At 35.5% G+C, this 18,610-nt stretch overlaps 1 protein-coding gene across 1 annotated transcript in view; it reads left to right on the top strand.

Moving 5' to 3' along the window:
• The first annotated feature begins 528 nt into the window (after positions 1 to 528).
• Positions 529 to 18,610, top strand: part of LOC113098144 (CD2-associated protein-like) — a 34,341-nt gene continuing 16,259 nt past the window's right edge. Inside the window, exons 1-9 of the mRNA XM_026263090.1 lie at positions 529 to 700; positions 7,653 to 7,848; positions 9,612 to 9,712; positions 10,531 to 10,651; positions 12,094 to 12,263; positions 14,331 to 14,424; positions 14,745 to 14,839; positions 17,791 to 17,889; positions 18,117 to 18,170. Coding sequence (XP_026118875.1) covers positions 647 to 700; positions 7,653 to 7,848; positions 9,612 to 9,712; positions 10,531 to 10,651; positions 12,094 to 12,263; positions 14,331 to 14,424; positions 14,745 to 14,839; positions 17,791 to 17,889; positions 18,117 to 18,170 — 984 coding nt within the window. The 5' untranslated portion in view covers positions 529 to 646. The remainder of the gene's footprint in view (positions 701 to 7,652; positions 7,849 to 9,611; positions 9,713 to 10,530; positions 10,652 to 12,093; positions 12,264 to 14,330; positions 14,425 to 14,744; positions 14,840 to 17,790; positions 17,890 to 18,116; positions 18,171 to 18,610) is intronic.

The raw sequence follows: 18,610 nt of genomic DNA, 5'->3' as shown, positions 1-18,610 counted from the left end.
CATCAAAGTGTCAAAATAGTGCAGAAAGTGAAGAAAAATCAAAAAAATTCAAGAAAACTTTGTAAGGTAACCAGTATTTCAGACAAAATAAAATTCAAAATGGGTCCAATTGACCGACAGCAAATGAACAGTTCAACCCAAAGTTAATATTCTCATAATTTTCTCACCCATGTGATGGTCATATGACTTTTAAACTACGTATATGATAACGATTGTTTTGTTTGTTTTTATTCGTTATGTGTTTCGCCTAAGAAAGTCATGTGGGTAGATGATGACAAGTTTCATTATTGGGTGAATTATTCCTTTAAGGATAATAAATACATTTTGAAATTCTATACAATATCAGTTTCAGTGTGTGTCAATGCAAACAGACCATTTGTTGTTGAGAGAAGCCATTTACTTTATTTGTTTAGCTTGATCAGTTTGTAAATGGTGTGAAAAAGCATTGGTTGTATTTTGCTGTTCATCTTTAAGTAATATCTGTGCTATTATGTCACAAACAACCTACTTTCAATGACTGTCTGTTCTCCCCTTTGTAGTTGAGGTGGTGGTGGAGTTTGAGTATGAAGCCGTCCATGACGATGAGTTGACCCTCAGACTTGGAGATGTGATCAGAAACGTGCGACGGATTGAGGAGGAGGGATGGATGGAGGGAGACCTCAACGGGAAACGAGGCCTTTTCCCAGACAACTTTGTAAAGGTAATTTCAAGAAATGCTTTTTTATGTTGTTTAATATATTGGGTTTATTTTAGGAAATAAAGAAAGATAAAAAGCCTTGTGGTTGGCCAAAGCTGAGTGGCAACAGGAAGGAAGTGGTTTTCTTTAGGTATGACATTACAAGTTTTGAATTCCGTTTGAAAGCTGGCCATGTGTCATTCAGGTATTGCAGTCTCTTCTTCAATTTGTGTACCTCTTAAATAGTGTTTTAAGTAGTTACTGAAGCAGTGTGAGGGAACCCACATTAAAGTCGGTTGTAATGGCAAATCTTGTCAATGGCAGGAAACTATTGCTTTAGTTTCCTTGTGGAGATCATTTAGTAGGGTGTGAGGTAATCTTCCACTCCCTTAACTGAACTTTGATCCCGGAAAGATTTGATACTCAGCACTCAAAGTGGTTTCTGGAGAAGATCATGGAAATCGAGCAGGTAAGGAGCTTGTTTTAGTTTGTCTGTCTGTCAGTTCATATCTAAATAAGATCTTGGGCTTGTTGTGTCTGGAAAACATGTTACTGGTAATGTTTTGTCTTCAGTTGGTGTTCTGTTCATTTAGTTTCTCATAACATGGCACTGGATTTGATGTCCTGTTTCGCTGAATCACCAGACAGATTCAAGATAGCACAGGATTTAAAGGTCCCATGACATGGATCATTTCCTTATCTCTTTAAATACTTTTTAATGTTCTCTTAGGTGTACTTATATTTTTAGTATGATTTTTACATTTAAAATTTAGAAATAAAAAGCATTTTTAGATCCTGATATTAGCCCTCTGGTTTGAATGCTCTGTTTGAAGGGGCGTGTCTGCTGTGAGACTCCCAGTAAACCACAACTGTTGTGATTGGCTGACATAGTTGCATTCGAAATGCGTTCATGTGGAACCCCTCTCAAATATAACGTTATATATATATTAGGGATGTCAACGATTAATCGATGATCGATTAATTGTCGATAAGAGATGCAATCGATTAAGGCTATCGATGGTCGGTTAACCGATTCAATGTTGGGCTGCGTGCGGCTCATGCGCACTCAACACGTGCGAGCGGCTGTGAGTGACGGTGACGATATATAAAAGCATCATCATTCATACACAATGTACAAATTAAGCTTTTAATGTGATTTAAACTTTAAAGTACATTAAAATAGAAACAACATAAAAGTTCTTCAACATTAAATGCAATAGAAATGTAGTTACTAATCATTTCATCAGATAACTGTTTTATATCGTGCGCTTTGCAGGGCTGCGGGACACAGTGACAGGACAGGTAGTCTATTCATTCCTACAACTTGTTAATTCATTCCTACGAATTATTAATGTGGCAATTGTCCATGTTTCATTAATTTTGTTCCCTAAATAACCCATGATTTAAGTGAAATAAGGGAACAAATTAATAAATCGAACGAATTCTTAATTCATGAAATCTTTAATTTCCCTTCCCATGTTTACCACAGTAAGAGATGCGAAAACAGTTATTAAAAGCGAAAGATAATAAAATAAACCTGGGAAATTAGAGGGTTAGACTATGAAGATTTAGGAAAAGAAACAATGCCTAAATATACTGAATTTGGGGAAATTCGTGACCAACCGGCAAACCAGAACAAAGCCGCGTAAATGAAGACTATGGGGTCCAAAAGCATGGTCGCAATCTAACATTTTCCAGTTAAGCTATTATTCCTCTAATAAACAAAGCTTTTATACCACACTTGTCATAATCAGATCTTATCATTTCTAAATAAATAATTGCTGGATTCAAAACAGCGATTAATAGGCGCTGTGACCGACACATTCCTGGAGCATTCACTGCTGTCACTAAACGATGACGCCGAGCATCGTTCACAAGTTTCTGCATGGACCTGACTAGGGCTCTAAGCCCTGGGACAAAATGGGATGCTTTAAGGAAAATTTATAGCCTACTAAGTAATAGGCCCAACATAAAAATAACAATTTGTTTTCATGTTTTTTTTTTTTTTTTTTTTTAAATAGGCTATGCGAAATATATCCGACTTAAATAGGCTAATTAAGATTAACGGATTTAAAACAGAAGTGTGGGCGCTCCATAAGTTCACAAAAAAAAAAAAAAAAAAGGATGACAACGCATTCTGTTTGTTTGCTTTATTTTACAAGAGCACAAATCTTCTGTTTTTATTGTGAGTGTGCACAAATGAAAGTAAACACTTTTGCGGAAAATATATATATTTTTTTAATGTCTCAGCTGTTTCGATCGCCCCGGAGCCTGCTGCACACGTATATTCTAGCGATTCAAAGTTACATCGCAGTCTGTTCATTATCAAAATAAAATGTCAACTAAACATTAAAAGGTTACACTGGTCAGTTTAAATAGACCGTAGTATACCGGTCCACTCTGCTGTTCCAAGGACGTTTTTGCTCATATGAAGAGGATCATCTTTTCCGTCTATATGCGAATGCGTGTTAAGTACAAGCCTAGTTTACATTATAAATAATAGTTTAACATTCAAATACATTGCGAATATGGAAACATTTCGATTTGTGCCGAATGAGACATGAGCAATAACCTCCAAATAAATCTAGCCAAAGCCGCGCTCGCACATCCTCGTCTGCACGCATGCACTGTCACGATCTAATGCGCTGTATGCCGGATTTTTAAAAATCTGACATTTTCTAGGACAGAATCCAGCAGGATCAAATTAATGTGAGCAACTGTGTTTTGGTGCAGCAGCGCCGATGTAGTTCACTTAATGTGCAGCGCAGTCACACGCGCTCCACATTTCGGATAATTTTATACAATAATGTCAGTTGAAAACATTGCAATTGTGCTTTAAAATACAACAACGAGCACCACAAAACCATTTAAAGTGGCGCGTTCAGCGTTCTTTCCGGGATTGGAAACTGTCAACAAAGTAAAATGACCTCAAAAGTATGGCGCGCTCTCTTCATTTTATCAAATGGTCATAATCGCATCTATTCATTTTATAATCCTGCTACTAGCATTTTATTCAGACTAAAACCTCTTTAATTCAAGTGAGAAAGCGTTTTGTGTGTGTGTGTGTGGCTTTTGCACATCCTGTCATACCGCTGACTGCGTGCCTGCAATAGACGCGTTTTGCAGTATTATGGTTAACGATTAATCGATTAATTGATCGTTAATTTAAACGACGATCGATCATGGAAATAATCGAAATTTGACATCCCTAATATATATATATATATATATATACATATATAATTTTTTTTTTTACTATTACAGCTGTCGAGATTAACGAATCGTGGAAGTGTGGATTATATAAAAAAATGTTCGATCTTTTCCCATCACATGAAAGGCTGCAGTGATGAGCATTGAGTAGACAGAGTCTGTTTATCGCGTGGATGCAGTGATCTCGTCATTATTGCAACACGTTATCTCACAAAATGCTTTCACCACAGCTAACAGCAAACACATGAATACAGTAAGAGCTCCGTTCTGCAGGATAACAGCGTCATTCATTGTAACGGCAGTTTGGGCAAGTGTGCAGATATACTCGCGATGTGTAACAGCTCCGGAAAAAAAGTGAGCTTTCTTTGATCGCTCGCTGTAGTTAAATCACAATTTAAATAACAGATTTGTTTCATGCTACTAAGAGAAACAATGCGAAGTTGATCGTTTAGTCACTGGCTTGATTCTCTGATGCATAAACAGTATTAAACGATTTAGAAAGAAAGTCTGTGTGAACTTTAATGATTAGCTACACATCAGAAATCACTGATCACAGATCAGGCATTAATAAACACTGTTACTCACTGTTTGTGCCGGTGCTGTCGAATCCATATCATAAATGTCTGTTTGTAACGCCTGTGCTGAATTATATGTAAATATTTGGGCGGGAAAAGCAGAGAAAGGGGAGGTAACAATTCTCGTTACAACGTCACAACGAGGAGATTCAAGATCAGCCTGATTGAGCTTCCATTTTCTCAAAGGCAGAGAAAGATAGAAAAATCTCAATTTACACCGATTCAAATTTCTAGAAACTTGGGGACCATATACAGGCTAGGGGAACTCATATTAATTTTAAAAAACCTCAGAAAGTGAAATTTCATAGGACCTTTAAAGTGCGCTTACAGGAAAAGCATAAGCAGAAAATAATCATTTAGTGTTTTTACACTTACAGCACAATTTGATTCTCTTCTTAAAGTTCATTGTGCATTTAGAACATTTGTGTTTTAAAAAAAAAAGATTTCATTTTTTTTAAACATATTTATTTTTAGACAGGAATAGTTTTTGAAGTGATTTTATACTTTTTAACTTATTTGATCTACCGCTTTCAGTACAGATCATTTAGTATATTTATGTATTTATTAATTCTGATCATTTAGGTATTACAAGAAAACCAGGAGCTTTTAAAAAGGTTGAGAAGGCTGACCTCAAGTTAGTTACTGAGCAGGGAGTAACAAAAAGGAATTTCTTTGTCAGCACCTCGGGCAGGAAGTTTGGCGCGGATGCAGTCTGTGGCATTCTCCATTCTGCACCGGAGCCTCCAGGAAACAATGCTCCACATACCTTTCTCTCAAACCCAAACTCTGTCTGAGTCCGTCTAAACCCAGCCCAAAAGACTTCTGTAGTGTTTCTGTGGTAATACTATGGCAATGCTAGAATAATGCTAGGGTACTTTGATGTATTACGTAGTACTGGATGTATTACATAGTGCTTACCATAGTATTAAAGGGTACTTAAAAGGATGTTGTGTTATCAACCATAGGAAATTTCCCCAAAACAACATAGTATTATTCCCAATGATGAGTGTGAATGGGCGCATTAATGGCAAAACGGATGGCTGAACGATAAATTGTGTAAAGTTTTTTTTTTAGGGCTGTGTGTGTTTGGTGCCATGCTGTATATAATATCGCCATAATCCAAAATTGGCAGTACTGTCATCTTAACTAGGGTGCATTTGGTAGCATAAATAAAGGAAGCTTTATTGCGCAAAAGAAAGGCTAGCCAGCTTTTACATTTTTGTTTGAAGGTTATTGATGTGTGGAATAAATTACAGGGATGAATCCAACCAAATGCTTATATATATATATATTTTTTTGACATACTCCAGAGCCATACCGTTCATGCAGGTGATTGTAAGTGGAGTGTGAGTAACCGGTTTATGGCTAAAAATTATATATTTTGTTTTACTGGTGTTAATGCGGAGATGGAGATTGTCAAAAAACTGCTCTATAGAGTTTAAGACTCGAAGCCGCAGAATATGGAGAGGATCAAACTGTGTACAAAATTGTATCATCTGCATAAAGATGAATCCAGGAGGTGTCAGCAGCTCTGGCTATATCATTGATGTAGATAGTAAAAAGGGTTGGGCCCAGGATGGAGTCTTGAGGCACACCTTTAGAGATAATAAGTGGGTCTGACATGATGTTTTCAACCTTCAATTGCTGGACACGGTTGGTAAGATAATTGGCAAACCAATCACAACTAGATGAGGACAAGCCAATACTGGAAAGCTTATATAAAAGGATTCTATGGTCGACAGAGTCAAAGGCCTTAGGTCTATAAAGGTGGCAATACAGACCTACATGCAGTCTAATGCTGTAATTACATCATCAAGGACCTTTGTAGTGGCTGTTATGCACCCATGTCCCATTCGAAAAACCAGATTGCATGTCAAATAATATATGATTCTTATCCAGGAAATCATTTAGCTGTTTTTGGACAAGCTTCTCCAGAATTTTGGCAAGGTATGGTAGGATGGACATTGGGCGTAACAATTTGGGTCAGATTTGGAGCCCCCTTTGAAGAGTGGAAAATTTATGGCTGATTTCCAATTTCTTAATTCAGTGCTGAATTGGATGCTAAATAGGTGTAATACACTTGCTCTACCAGCTCAGGATTCTTTTATTCTTGTTCATAGTATGAAGTGCTATACTTCAGATCCTCTTAATATCCATATCAAATACAAATATCATTGAGAGAGAGAGAAGCACAAAGCAAGTTTCATCTGGATGTGCTGAGAACTAACTTCTCTGGGCCTATGAGAACACGGCTGTGTGATGTCGCTGGAGATCTTATCACTACTTTGTTTCTCTCCTGCCTCTCTCTTCCCACCTTTTTGTGTATGTGTGATGTTGCTGAATTTACATGTTTGGAAGGCATGAATGAAGGTGCTAGTCAGTGGTTTCTGTAGAGTTTTACATAATGTGGGTGTGAAGAATGTAAATGTAGACTGTAAACCTAACAAAGAATTCATGCATTCATAAACAAAACTTATAGGTGCTGTAGGTGTATAATTGATGAATTCTCTCAGACATTTTCACTTGAATTTATACTGCTTTAAATTCAGATTTTTTAAATGTATTGTATTACTGAAAAAACATCTGTATTTTTTTATCAAACAGGTTTAGCTAAATCATTTATATTTAAATAATTTAGGCATGTTTTGCATCACTCCCTAATCGGACACACCTGATTCAGGCCATCAGCTCATTAGTAGAGACTCCAAGACCTTAAATTGGTCTGTCAGAGAAAGGAGACATGCAAAATATGCAGTGTTGGAGTGCCACCAGGACCAGGGTTGGGAACCACTGATTTCTACCGTAGTATATATACTAGCAATGCTATGAGTGACAAGGCAACATGGTGTAACGTGTAAATACAGAAGTTAATATGAGAAAAACTACTTGTATATTGGATATTGGAACGTCTGTCAGGTTCCAAACAAACTGAGAAAATTTGCTAAAAATAAAATGCTGAAATACCTTTCATTTGTGCAGCATTTTCTTTGTGCATTGTCATATGATTATTTAATATATAAAGCATTTTCATATGACTTTTCAGGGAAAATACCATAATACATGTGATATCTGTGGTATAAAATAACTTTTAACATGATGTTTTATTTGTTTTTTTGTCATACGGTCGTTATATGTGATGCTATATGTGATATTTGATTATTTCGTGTGTGTGTGTCTGTGTGTGTATCAAGGAGTTGAAAAAAGAGGAGCCAAAGTCCAAAGAGGAGCCAAAGGAGGTTAAAGAAGTGAAGGAGATGATTGAGACTCCGATACAGAGGCGAGCATCAGGGAATGTGGCAAGCCTGGTGCAGAGGATCAGTACCTATGGCATCCCAGCAGGAGGAATTGGCTTACAGCCCCATTCTCAGCCCCGTGCCTCAAAAAAGAGTGCGTCTTTTGTCATATCAAATTCTAACAGCTTTTCACTCTTCTTTTTAGAATACCACACATAAAATGTCCCTTCTACCTGACAGACCACATATCTGTCTCTGTGGCAGCCCGGACCCAACAAAAAGCATTTTAGCCATTGAGCAAAAGCAGCCGATCAGGAACACATTCTACCTGTAAATCATTTAGCATGTTTCAGTTTGCTGTCTGACTTTATTGGGTTCACTCAAATGTCTTTGGATGAAGGCCATGTGGTCTATAGATTTTGGTGGTCTGGTCTCATTTTAGTCTAGTGGACAATGATATTAGCATGATGGGTTACAGCATCTTTACTGTCGATTGGTTATTGGTGTCAATGTGGGAGTTTTTGTTGTCAGAATAATTTGTCACAGCAGGCTGATATGATTTTTATATAGTTTGCCATAATACACCATATGTTAAGATCTTTCACCAATTATTATTCGATTTTTTTTTAGCGGATGACAGCTTTGGCCAGTAGTGGGCACCAGTTGCTTTCTTATCGGCTAATAAAACCTGTTTTCATTTCCTCTTTCTTAAGTCTTGACTGTATGACAGATTTTAGAGGAAGTGCATATGATCCTCTCCAGCTGCATGGAAACATTGTCAAAAGAGCACACGATGATTGTGGTGCCGTCTTACCTTTAAGGTTTCTGCTGAACAGATCATCTAAAACAGTGATAACAGTTGGAATGTAGTTGTGTTGATTCACTTCCTCTGTCCTACTGTGCAGGTTTATCACATTGTACCCTTGAGCAAATAATATATACTTAGTTTCTGCTCAATGCAGCTTACATTACAAGCCAGCCATAGAGAGCCTTCTACTAAACGAGTGATTTCAATATACAGTGATAATGAAATATTATTATATTCATGTACTGTGGCATTAACTTAATACTAAGTAGTAATACACAAAAAAAAAAAAATTGCAAAAGTTTGGTTCAGAAAGTCTTCTTTTTAAGAAATTAATACTTTTGAGCACCAAATCAGAAATGTTGAGCACCAAATCAGCATATAGAATGATTTATGGAGGATCATGTGACACTGAAAACTGGAGTAATGGTTTCAGAAATTTTAGCTATGCCGTACAGGAAAGAATTACTTTAAAAAATGTTTTACACTGTTAATGTTTTTACTTTATTTTTGATCAAAGAATGCAGCTTTAATTAGCATGCAGCAACATAATTGATGCATTGAAGAGTTTATGTATGTTAAAATAATTTATGTATGTTTTTATCAGAATTATTTTAATGTGAAGGAAAAACAACTTTTTTAAATACATTTTATGTTTACTGTCACTTTGAATCAATTTATTGCATCATGATGGAATAAAAGTAGTATATAAAAATAAAAATCCCAAACTTTTCAACTGTAGTGTAACTGTTAAATAATTGCTAATTTCTCACAGTTCATAAGTATAAGAAGCTTCTGTAGTAGTGAAGAAGATTTTTTTCAGTTTAGTTTTTGGGTGACAGGTAACGTGTCTTAAATTGGCATGTAATATGGAGCAAACAAAGTAATATGCCGGTTTCTTTCTCCTTAAAGGGCACACTCTCACCCCAGGCACAGGGTGTGAGAGTGTATGTGCATATAGGTTTAATTGAGACCCTTCCTGATTGTGCTAGTCTTTACTCATTGAGCCCTCTTCAGGTAGCTGGAGGAAATGCTCCCCATGCATACACACGTTGTTGGCTGAGTGACGTGTCAGGAGAGATCCAGAGTGACTTGTTGAGTTTTCATTACAGAGCCCAAGAAGCGTCAGTGCAAAGTCCTGTTTGAATATTTGCCTCATAATGAAGACGAGCTGGAACTGAAGATTGGAGATATCATTGACATCACTGAGGAGGTCAGCTTCTGTCTTTTGTATTTTATGTTACTCGATGTTTTGAAATTGTGCTGAACATATAGCAAATGTTCTTTGGCTTTTTGCATGCTGCAGTGTGAGATATGATGAAGTAGTTAGATGTTCTTTAATTTTCATTTCTCGAAACGAGCAATTTCCTTGTAATTTTAGTTGCCCATGTTTCTCATGAGCTAATAATAAAATGTTGTTTATTCATTTTTTTTTTTACATACTCTTTCTCAAACATTCTTTATGACTTCATCCATAATGTTATGGAGATCAGTGGTTCTCAAATGATGGTTTGTGGCCCAAAAAGTCACAAGTCTGTTTATATATATAGAGTTGCAGGCAGTAAGGAAAACACCTACCGTATATAAAATGCTAATTAAACAATTCAAGTAATTATATAGTTGTGAATAGTTAGTTAATTAATAAAATAAGTGGTCCTATGTAGGCTGAAATCTTCATATATCATGTTTTGCTTGTCAAAGACAGTGTTTCTGATCAAACTGTAATATTGTAGTGCAGATTATTCTAGTTTAGTAGATGCTAACCAGATAAATGGACACATACCAATAGGGCAAACATGCTTGATGTCTCCTTTAAAATATTACAAAATGTTATATATTTTTAAAAAGTCTTTGCATTTTTAGGGCGGTTTTGCTTTATGCTTTAAACCATTTTGCCATTGTGTTGGTTTGTCACTTGATGTCCAGTGTAATATCTGCATCCTGAAGTGAAACCAGTTGAGACCGACGGCCTTTGAAAATGAGCGTTTGACTGGACAGTTTCTGTATCAGTGCTGACTAAGTGTTTGTTAGGTTGAGGAGGGCTGGTGGAGCGGAAGCATGAATGGGAAGTCTGGGCTTTTTCCTTCCAACTTCGTCAAAGAAATAGAATCATCTGAAGAGACCGAGACCAGCGTCATAACAGATGAGACAGGTACTGCTCAGCGTATCTCAGTGAGGGCATGTCCTCATACAGAAACACTCAACAGATTTTTAAATGGCTAAAAACTTTTTTAGTTTTGCCATCACAGGAATAAAAATATATAAAAATAAAAAAAAAACTGTTGTTTTACATTGTAAAAATATTTCACAATATTACGGTTTCACTGTATATTTGATCAAATGAAAGAAATCTTGATGGGTATGAGAGACTTTGAAAAACATTCTTGCCAACCCTGAACTTCTGAACGTGTAAACATGGATTTCGGAACGAACCAAAAGAAGGGGTGCACATTTTAATATTAGAACTACAGGCCTAGTAGTTAAAGGCCAGATATATAAGCCTACGTATTTTTGAGTTATGATTCTGAATAATTGATTTTTAGAATATAGATCACAGTTCTCCCGATTCTGAAAACAGAACATTAGACAACCAAACAAAATAATATGTAGGCGAGTTTACTGACAAAAGTTTTCGTCAAAATAATATATTTAATGTTATAAATGAGGCTATTTAAAAATATTTATTGGGCTACTTTAAATGAATTCATTATGACAAAATCATTGAATGAAGACTTGTTTAGTCCAGTTTTTTTTAAACAAATCTCTTAAATGAATGATACAGACATCAGATATATTTTAACAGTCACTGGTCGCCACCTACTGGAATGATGTAACAAAATCTGTGTTTGAACCGCAACAGGTTTAAATATTCAGATGTGACTTTCATTTCAAAGATTAAATTGACATAACAGGATTGTAATTTAGGAATATGATTGCATGTGTTTTAATCAAGGTCTTAAAGATTTTAAAGATTAATAGTGAGCCTATAGCCTATGTATTTTATATACCAGAGATAAAAGTAACCTGGGACCAGGCCCGGGCAGCCCCCCCTATTCGTGACCCATGCATAGAAATTAAGTAATTAATGTAAAATCTGTCCACCATAACCTTTTTACCATAAGGTTTTCCAATTTAAATTGTAAAGAAGCATCATAGTTAAATTTCAATTAAAAACTATTCCAAGTTTTTTTAAATTCATTAAAGCTTATGAGCAGACTGAACAGTCTGATTAAACAAATTATTCAGATTAATAAGATCATCAGGCTCATGAACGATTCATTCATGAATGGACATCCAACTTTCATACAATATAGCTTGCGCAGATGTCAATATTTTTAGTTCCAACTAAAATTTTTCTCTGTTCCTCACACAGATGTATTGTATGACTTTAGAAAACCTGGCATGTAGCGCACAACTTGTATGGATCACTTTTATAACTTTTATTGCGCTTTTGTGTCTGTTGGGTGAATTCAAACTTCAAAGTAAAATATCAATTATTGTACAGTCTACTTTGCACATGACACATTACTTTTTTTTATCCAAATGTTGTACAGCCTGTTTTGGTGGTACTCATACAAAAGTGTGTGTTCACAGATAACCAAGATGGAGCATCTAGCCCCACGTCCCCTCACCAAGGCAATGGAGTCATGGCCCAACCGAAGAAGATCAAGGGCATCGGCTTTGGTGACATATTCAGAGAGGGCTCTGTAAAACTCAGACTCTCTCAGAGATTACCATCTGACAATGAGGAAAAGAAAGAAAAAGTAAGCGTAGTTCTGAACATGACAATGTCTTATTTATAATCTCAAAGTCTTTCCTATGTCTATACTGCAGGACTAGTACCAGTCCCAGAAAATGCAGTATACACTTCACTTTAAACAGAAATCTTTCAGAATTGTAAATGTCACAGTCAAAAATAATGTGTGGCTGTAGTTGTATATCCAAGTTATTCTGAAGAAATTCTCTATTTATGAAGACGGAACTGCACTGCCAACCAGTGTAGCACATAATAGATCCATATAAAATCATATCATTGCTATGGCATGTATGGAAATCAGTGCCGCCCATTCCCATAGCCAAGAGCAATGGATGATTGAAGGGTAATTACATGTCTAACTGCTCTACAAGTTTTACCATTGATTGCTCAAGACTTTACCACATAGACAGACAGTCTCATGATGAGACCTTCCTTTTTAGGAATATGTCTTTCTATTTTGGGACTTCATTATTTAGGATGGCTGTTTTTGAAGCATTCTGGTATGGACTGCTTCTCTTGTTAATGTTTTTTCCTCTGCACAGCTCAAACTTAGGGCAGAATATCCCTGTCTATGCTTTGTTATATCTGCAGACAGCTGGAAGGCATTGCACATTTTAGTTACTAGACATGTCAATGATGTGTGTGCATTGTGTTTACATTTCTAGGAGCTACAACTTTTTGTTAGTTTTATAGGCAGCTGTTTGCAACTACAGTTTCATTCTTCAAGACAGCTTCAAATCGAGATGAACCCTTTTACAACCATTGTAAATTCCCCTGGTTGTGTGTAATTGATTCATCAGTGCACATTACTCTGGTGAAAGAAATGTCTCATCAGAACATAATAATTTGCTTTGACATTTTTGGTGATATAACCCATACTCTGTTGGTAAGGATATAATACTATATAAATCAATCATATTCAAACTGGGTTACAATTTGAGGCAAATTTTTTCTTTTACATAATGAAACACTAAGAATTATTTTTATCGTACGTATGAAACGTTTGTATATTTCTAGGTCATGTTTCATTGCTACTGTTCTAGTAAGCTTGCTCACTGGTTTTTCTGCTTTCCAATGATATTTATTGTGAATAGAGCTATAGATATAAATCCAAAATATTTCTCTAGTCTTCTTATGTTGGTCAGAATTTTAGAAAAAGAAAATACAAAGTATTTTCAGATAATGTTTATTGATATGTTCAATTACTAATTAATGTTTATTGCTAAATTTTGTGGATGCATTTTGCTTTGTGTATATCAAAGTTTTCTTCATAATATCATGCTTTTTTTTTGCTTTTTTTTTTCAAATGCTAATATATATATATATATATATATATATGTGTATATATGTGTGTGTGTATATATATATATATGTATATATATATATATATGTATATATATATATATATATATATATATATATATATATATATATATATATATATATATATATATATATATATATATATATATATATATATATATATGTATGTATGTATATGTGGGGGTTCATGTTCATTAAAACGTTTGGAAACCCTTAATATATATTATTAATAGCAATAATTACATAGCACATGATTAGTGGAGATGTAGCTTGGTTAAAATCATTCCCATTCTACATTTACCCCTGAATTTTCCATTTCACTTAGTAGTACACCACCATTTTAAAAAAAAATGGGATCAGTAGCATTTTAAATGTTTTAAAAGAACACCCTTTCAATCACCATTTTGCATCCCGTCATGTCATTCAGTTCAGTTGAATCATCCACTATGTCTCTTATCAAGAGCTCAGATGTCATTTATAACATGTCATCATATAACATGTGATGTCAGATCATTTACTAAATACTAGATTCTTACTCTGTTTTGGATAAAAAATTAAATAAACAAATCCTAAATGCGCTCCTAGTCCTATTAAATCTGTGCACATGTAAGAGTAGTGATTGTTTGCCCAGCGTTCCTTTCATCCAGGCATGGCTGACCTGTCTCAAAGTCTCTACCTTCCAGTGTGCAACTGCATGTGTTTGTCTGGCCGCCGTGTCAGTAAATCCATTTGTGATTCTGCTTCATTTTAGCCAATTCCATCATTACCATCAGCCACAAAGCCCACCCCTTTGAGCACTCCTGAACCCCCTAAAGGAGAAAAAGAGACAGAGAGCAAAGGAAAAGGTGAGTTCATGGGGAGGTTGACATAAAGCTGTATGTGATAACCAAAATAATGACAGGAGATTTATAGAACATACATGAACGGCTGATACGGACTGCCCTGGTTATACATTGGTTTTCTTCCACTTGGTTATTAGCTAAACCCAAATTATAGATTAGTATGTCTTTATGTTAGTACTTGAAGTGAACTTGCACCTTTTGCTTTACTAGTTGCACTCCACAACTTAAAGTTTTTAGTACAGAGTCAATAGTAGCTACATAAGACAAATCAAAGTGTGGCATACTGTACAAATATCATCTTTTTTTTTCTTGCCTCTCTACAGTAAAAGAATATTGCAAGGCCATATTCACCTTTGAAGCAACTAACCAGGATGAGCTGGATTTAAAGGAGGGTGACATCATCCACATACTGAGCAAGGTATGGAAAAGGGTGAGCAGATTTTTTCCTAACCACACATATTATTTTATAGGACAGCTATTATTTAATAAGTTACTTTATGTAATGTATAGTTATAAAAGAGAAAAAAAATAATAATCTACCAGATGACAAGCATTGAACATCTGAAAACAAATAAAACATGTTTGTCTATTAAAATGTAGCAATAAATTTGTCATTTGTCGAAAATATTAAATTACATAGACCACGTTCACACATGCAACAGCAGAATATGTTTGTCAGTCACGTGTTTTCATGTGTTTTCTGTTACTTAAAGAAGAATGATAATTTATTTTAATGTGGTGCACTGTTACCCTTTCTACCTAAAAATCAATCAAATCATGTAATGTGAATTTGGTACAGTCTTGCTCGAGACTAAAAAAACAAGTTGAAAGCGCACCGTGCCGCGAAGAGACACTAGTTTCTCAATCGCTTTCCGCAAGCATGAATTGAGACGAAGTGAAACACGGACAAATGCGTTTCATTCATTTGTTCATAACAACTCATACCACCAATCACTGTTATGTTTTGTTTTTGATTGTTTTTTATTGCTGAAATTAAGGGGAAAAAAACACAAAGTTCACAAAGTATTTGTTAAAATGTATTTAAAATTCATGTATTATTCATTTATAAGTCTCTGGGATCAATTTTGAAAATAATACTAAGTGAAATGTCAATTTTTGTTAATCAACCAAGTGGGCACTGTTATCAGATAATGTTGATCATTTCTAAATAGCCTAATATCAGCAGATTAATCAACTTTTTTGGGGGTGTTTAATCATGTTTTAGATTTTTTTGCAAGTCTCTTTTATAGTCATTTGTGAAATTGTTATTACACTGCATATATAATAGTTGTACAAAAATTAGGGCCGGGCAAGTTAACGCGTTATCGCATAAATGCATTACTGTATTTTCCAAACTATAAGTCACACTTTTTTTTATAGTTTGGCTGGTCCTGCGACTTATAGTCAGGTGCGACTTATTTATCAAAATTGATTTGACATGAACCGAGAGAAATGAACCAAGAGAAAACATTACCGTCTACAGCCGCGAGAGGGCGCTCTATGCTGCCAGAGATGCTGCTCAGTTCTCCTGTAGCCTACACTGAGCAGCATAGAGCACCCTCTCGCGGCTGTAGACGGTAATGTTTTCTCTTGGTTCTTTGTTCTAAATAAATGCTACTTATAGTCCATTGCAACTTTATATATGTTTTTTTCCTCGTCATGACGTATTTATGGACTGATGCGACTTATACTTAGGCGCGACTTATAGTCCGAAAAATATGGTAATTGATTAACGCCGACAAATATTTAATCGCGCATTAGCACAGTTTTTTACTATTATGAAAGTGTTGCTCATTGGTTTTGAATACACATACAGACAAATCATGGGTCACATTAATTATTAATGCTAAGCATCAACATATACAAACTACTGTTCACTGTTATTTTTAACAGAAAAATAATGACTTTATAAGTTGGAAATAGGAAGTTTCCGATAGCACGTGAAGAAAGCACACAGTGGAGTGAAACGTTTTGTTAACTTTGTGGTTTAACAAAAATAAAACAAATGTTGCTTATTTATTTATTTTTTTATTTTTATTAGATGTAATATGTGACACTGCATTTCACTGTCAATATTTAATGTACAGTGGGGAAAATATTTATTTCATCCCCTGCTGATTTTGTAAGTTTGCCCACTTACAAAGAAATGAAGGGTCTGCCATTTTTGTGGTTCATTTTGAGACAAAATACCAACCATAAAATCCCGAAAAAGCACTTTATTTAAAGTTTAGAAATTGATATGAATTTCAGTGAGTGAGTGAGTGAGTGAGTGAGTGAAATCAGCAGGGGATCGAATAAATATTTTACTAACAGACCATACATCAGTGGAAAGCTTATTTATTCAGCTTTGAGATGATGTATAGATCATTTTGGTATCTATATTAATAATAAGGCAGAAAGTGCTGCTCCTCTTACAAAAACCTGTGATCCAATCACTTTTACTCTCTTCATTTAGACTAGTTAGTCTATATCCTGCTCTGTAGATTAGTGTGGTGTGTATACTACATGATACAAACAAGCTTCGGCTTTTCTGTGATTTATGCCAAAGAGTTAGTCATGGTTCATATTAGAATTACAGTGTAATCATGAAGAGTATTACAATTTGATTTATGGATTAAATCACAGTTTAAAGGGAAAAATCTCCCTAAGATAAAAAATAGTCTTCATTTACAAAAACGTATAACCTGTAATGCAATTAATGCTAGTACAGAACTCTCAGAAGGGGATTCTGAGACAAAGGGAGTTTTCTGTAGGTGTTTTTTTTTTGGGGGGGGGGGGGGTATTCTTTTGTGTGCCTTTGATGCTATCTGCAGACACATTGGAAACGTATGATACTGTAGCTGTTGCACCTCATTACCAATGGATTCTGTCCTGTTAGCAACCGAAGGATGTGTTTGCTTCATTTAAGACACATAGACACTGTTTTCCTAGTCTTGAGTAGCCAGACCTTCAAACTGACGGCTGAAGGTCAGAAACTCATGGCTGCTTTCATTGGCCAAGGCCCACCCATGAGGCCGTTTGACCGACATGTCAAACAACCAATCACAGTTTGTTTCATTCATCATCACGTTTCGAGGCGTGGAAATGTCGCCACAATAACAGACCAGTGTGTAAAACTTTCAGACATATTTTATATATTCTGTGCCATGAACTTTATATATTTTTCATACTTTTGAAAATCCAGCATTTAGCTGATTCTGATAATCACTCATCATCACAGTTTTAAACACAATTGTTTCTTTTTTCGTGAGGGGGATTTTGCGCCATGGTATCTTTGTGTCCAGGTGGAACGTTAAATAATTATTTTAAGGTGTAGATTTTCTTAAATAAGCAAATTTTTTCTGAGAGATTGATGTTTTGATGTTTTAGGACTCAGGAGAGCTAGGCTGGTGGAGAGGAGAGATCAACGGCAAGGAGGGAGTTTTCCCAGACAACTTTGTAACACTGCTTCCTGAGACAGACAAAGAGGTCAATTTACATTCATTAATGCTGCTTTTGATGTCTTCCTTGGGAGTCATCTCTTTCTGAAAAGGAAATTGAACTACCAGTGCAAATGTAAAAAGAAAACAAATTCAGAATGATTTACTTTACTTTGGAGAGCTGTTATTCTCAAAACTAATTCTCAGTTGCAACAATAGAAAACTTCCTAAACCGTAATCTTTAATAAAAGTTCTTTTTTTTTTCCCTCTTTACAGACACTCATATCCAAAGGCTCCGTTAAAGCGTCTCCTAAACAGGAATTAGAGGAGGTAGGTATTTCATTAGAAAATGTGAGTCCAATTCATATGTTTGTGTGTGCGTGTGTGTGCGTGTGTGTATATACACACAGGGCTTGACATTAACACCTGTGTGTGAGTTAGAGGCTAAGTATAAGTTTAGCACAGATATATTTTCACTCGCAAACACTCTGATTGAGTTCTTCAGAGTTTCTCTCTGCATCAAGCTATCTGTGATATTTCTCAGTTCATCTCAATGGATACGCTGCAACCTATATTAAACTCTGGTGTGTAGGCGCACAAATCCCCGTCGCTTTCTCTCTCACACAGAGACCGAGAGAGAGAGAGAAAGTGAGTGAGTGAATTGACTCGTTACATTTAAACAATATTTTTTGTTGTATTTTCCTGTCAAAATAACCACGTTCCTATGGAAGTCTTCAGCTTTTAAGAACAGCTGGGTTTTCCGGTAGTGG

This window comes from Carassius auratus, unplaced genomic scaffold (assembly GCF_003368295.1).
Source record: "Carassius auratus strain Wakin unplaced genomic scaffold, ASM336829v1 scaf_tig00216420, whole genome shotgun sequence".
In the NCBI taxonomy this organism is placed as follows: Eukaryota; Metazoa; Chordata; class Actinopteri; order Cypriniformes; family Cyprinidae; genus Carassius; species Carassius auratus.
Note: the sequence above shows the minus strand (reverse complement) of the source record. Positions and strands in the feature narration are given on the sequence as shown.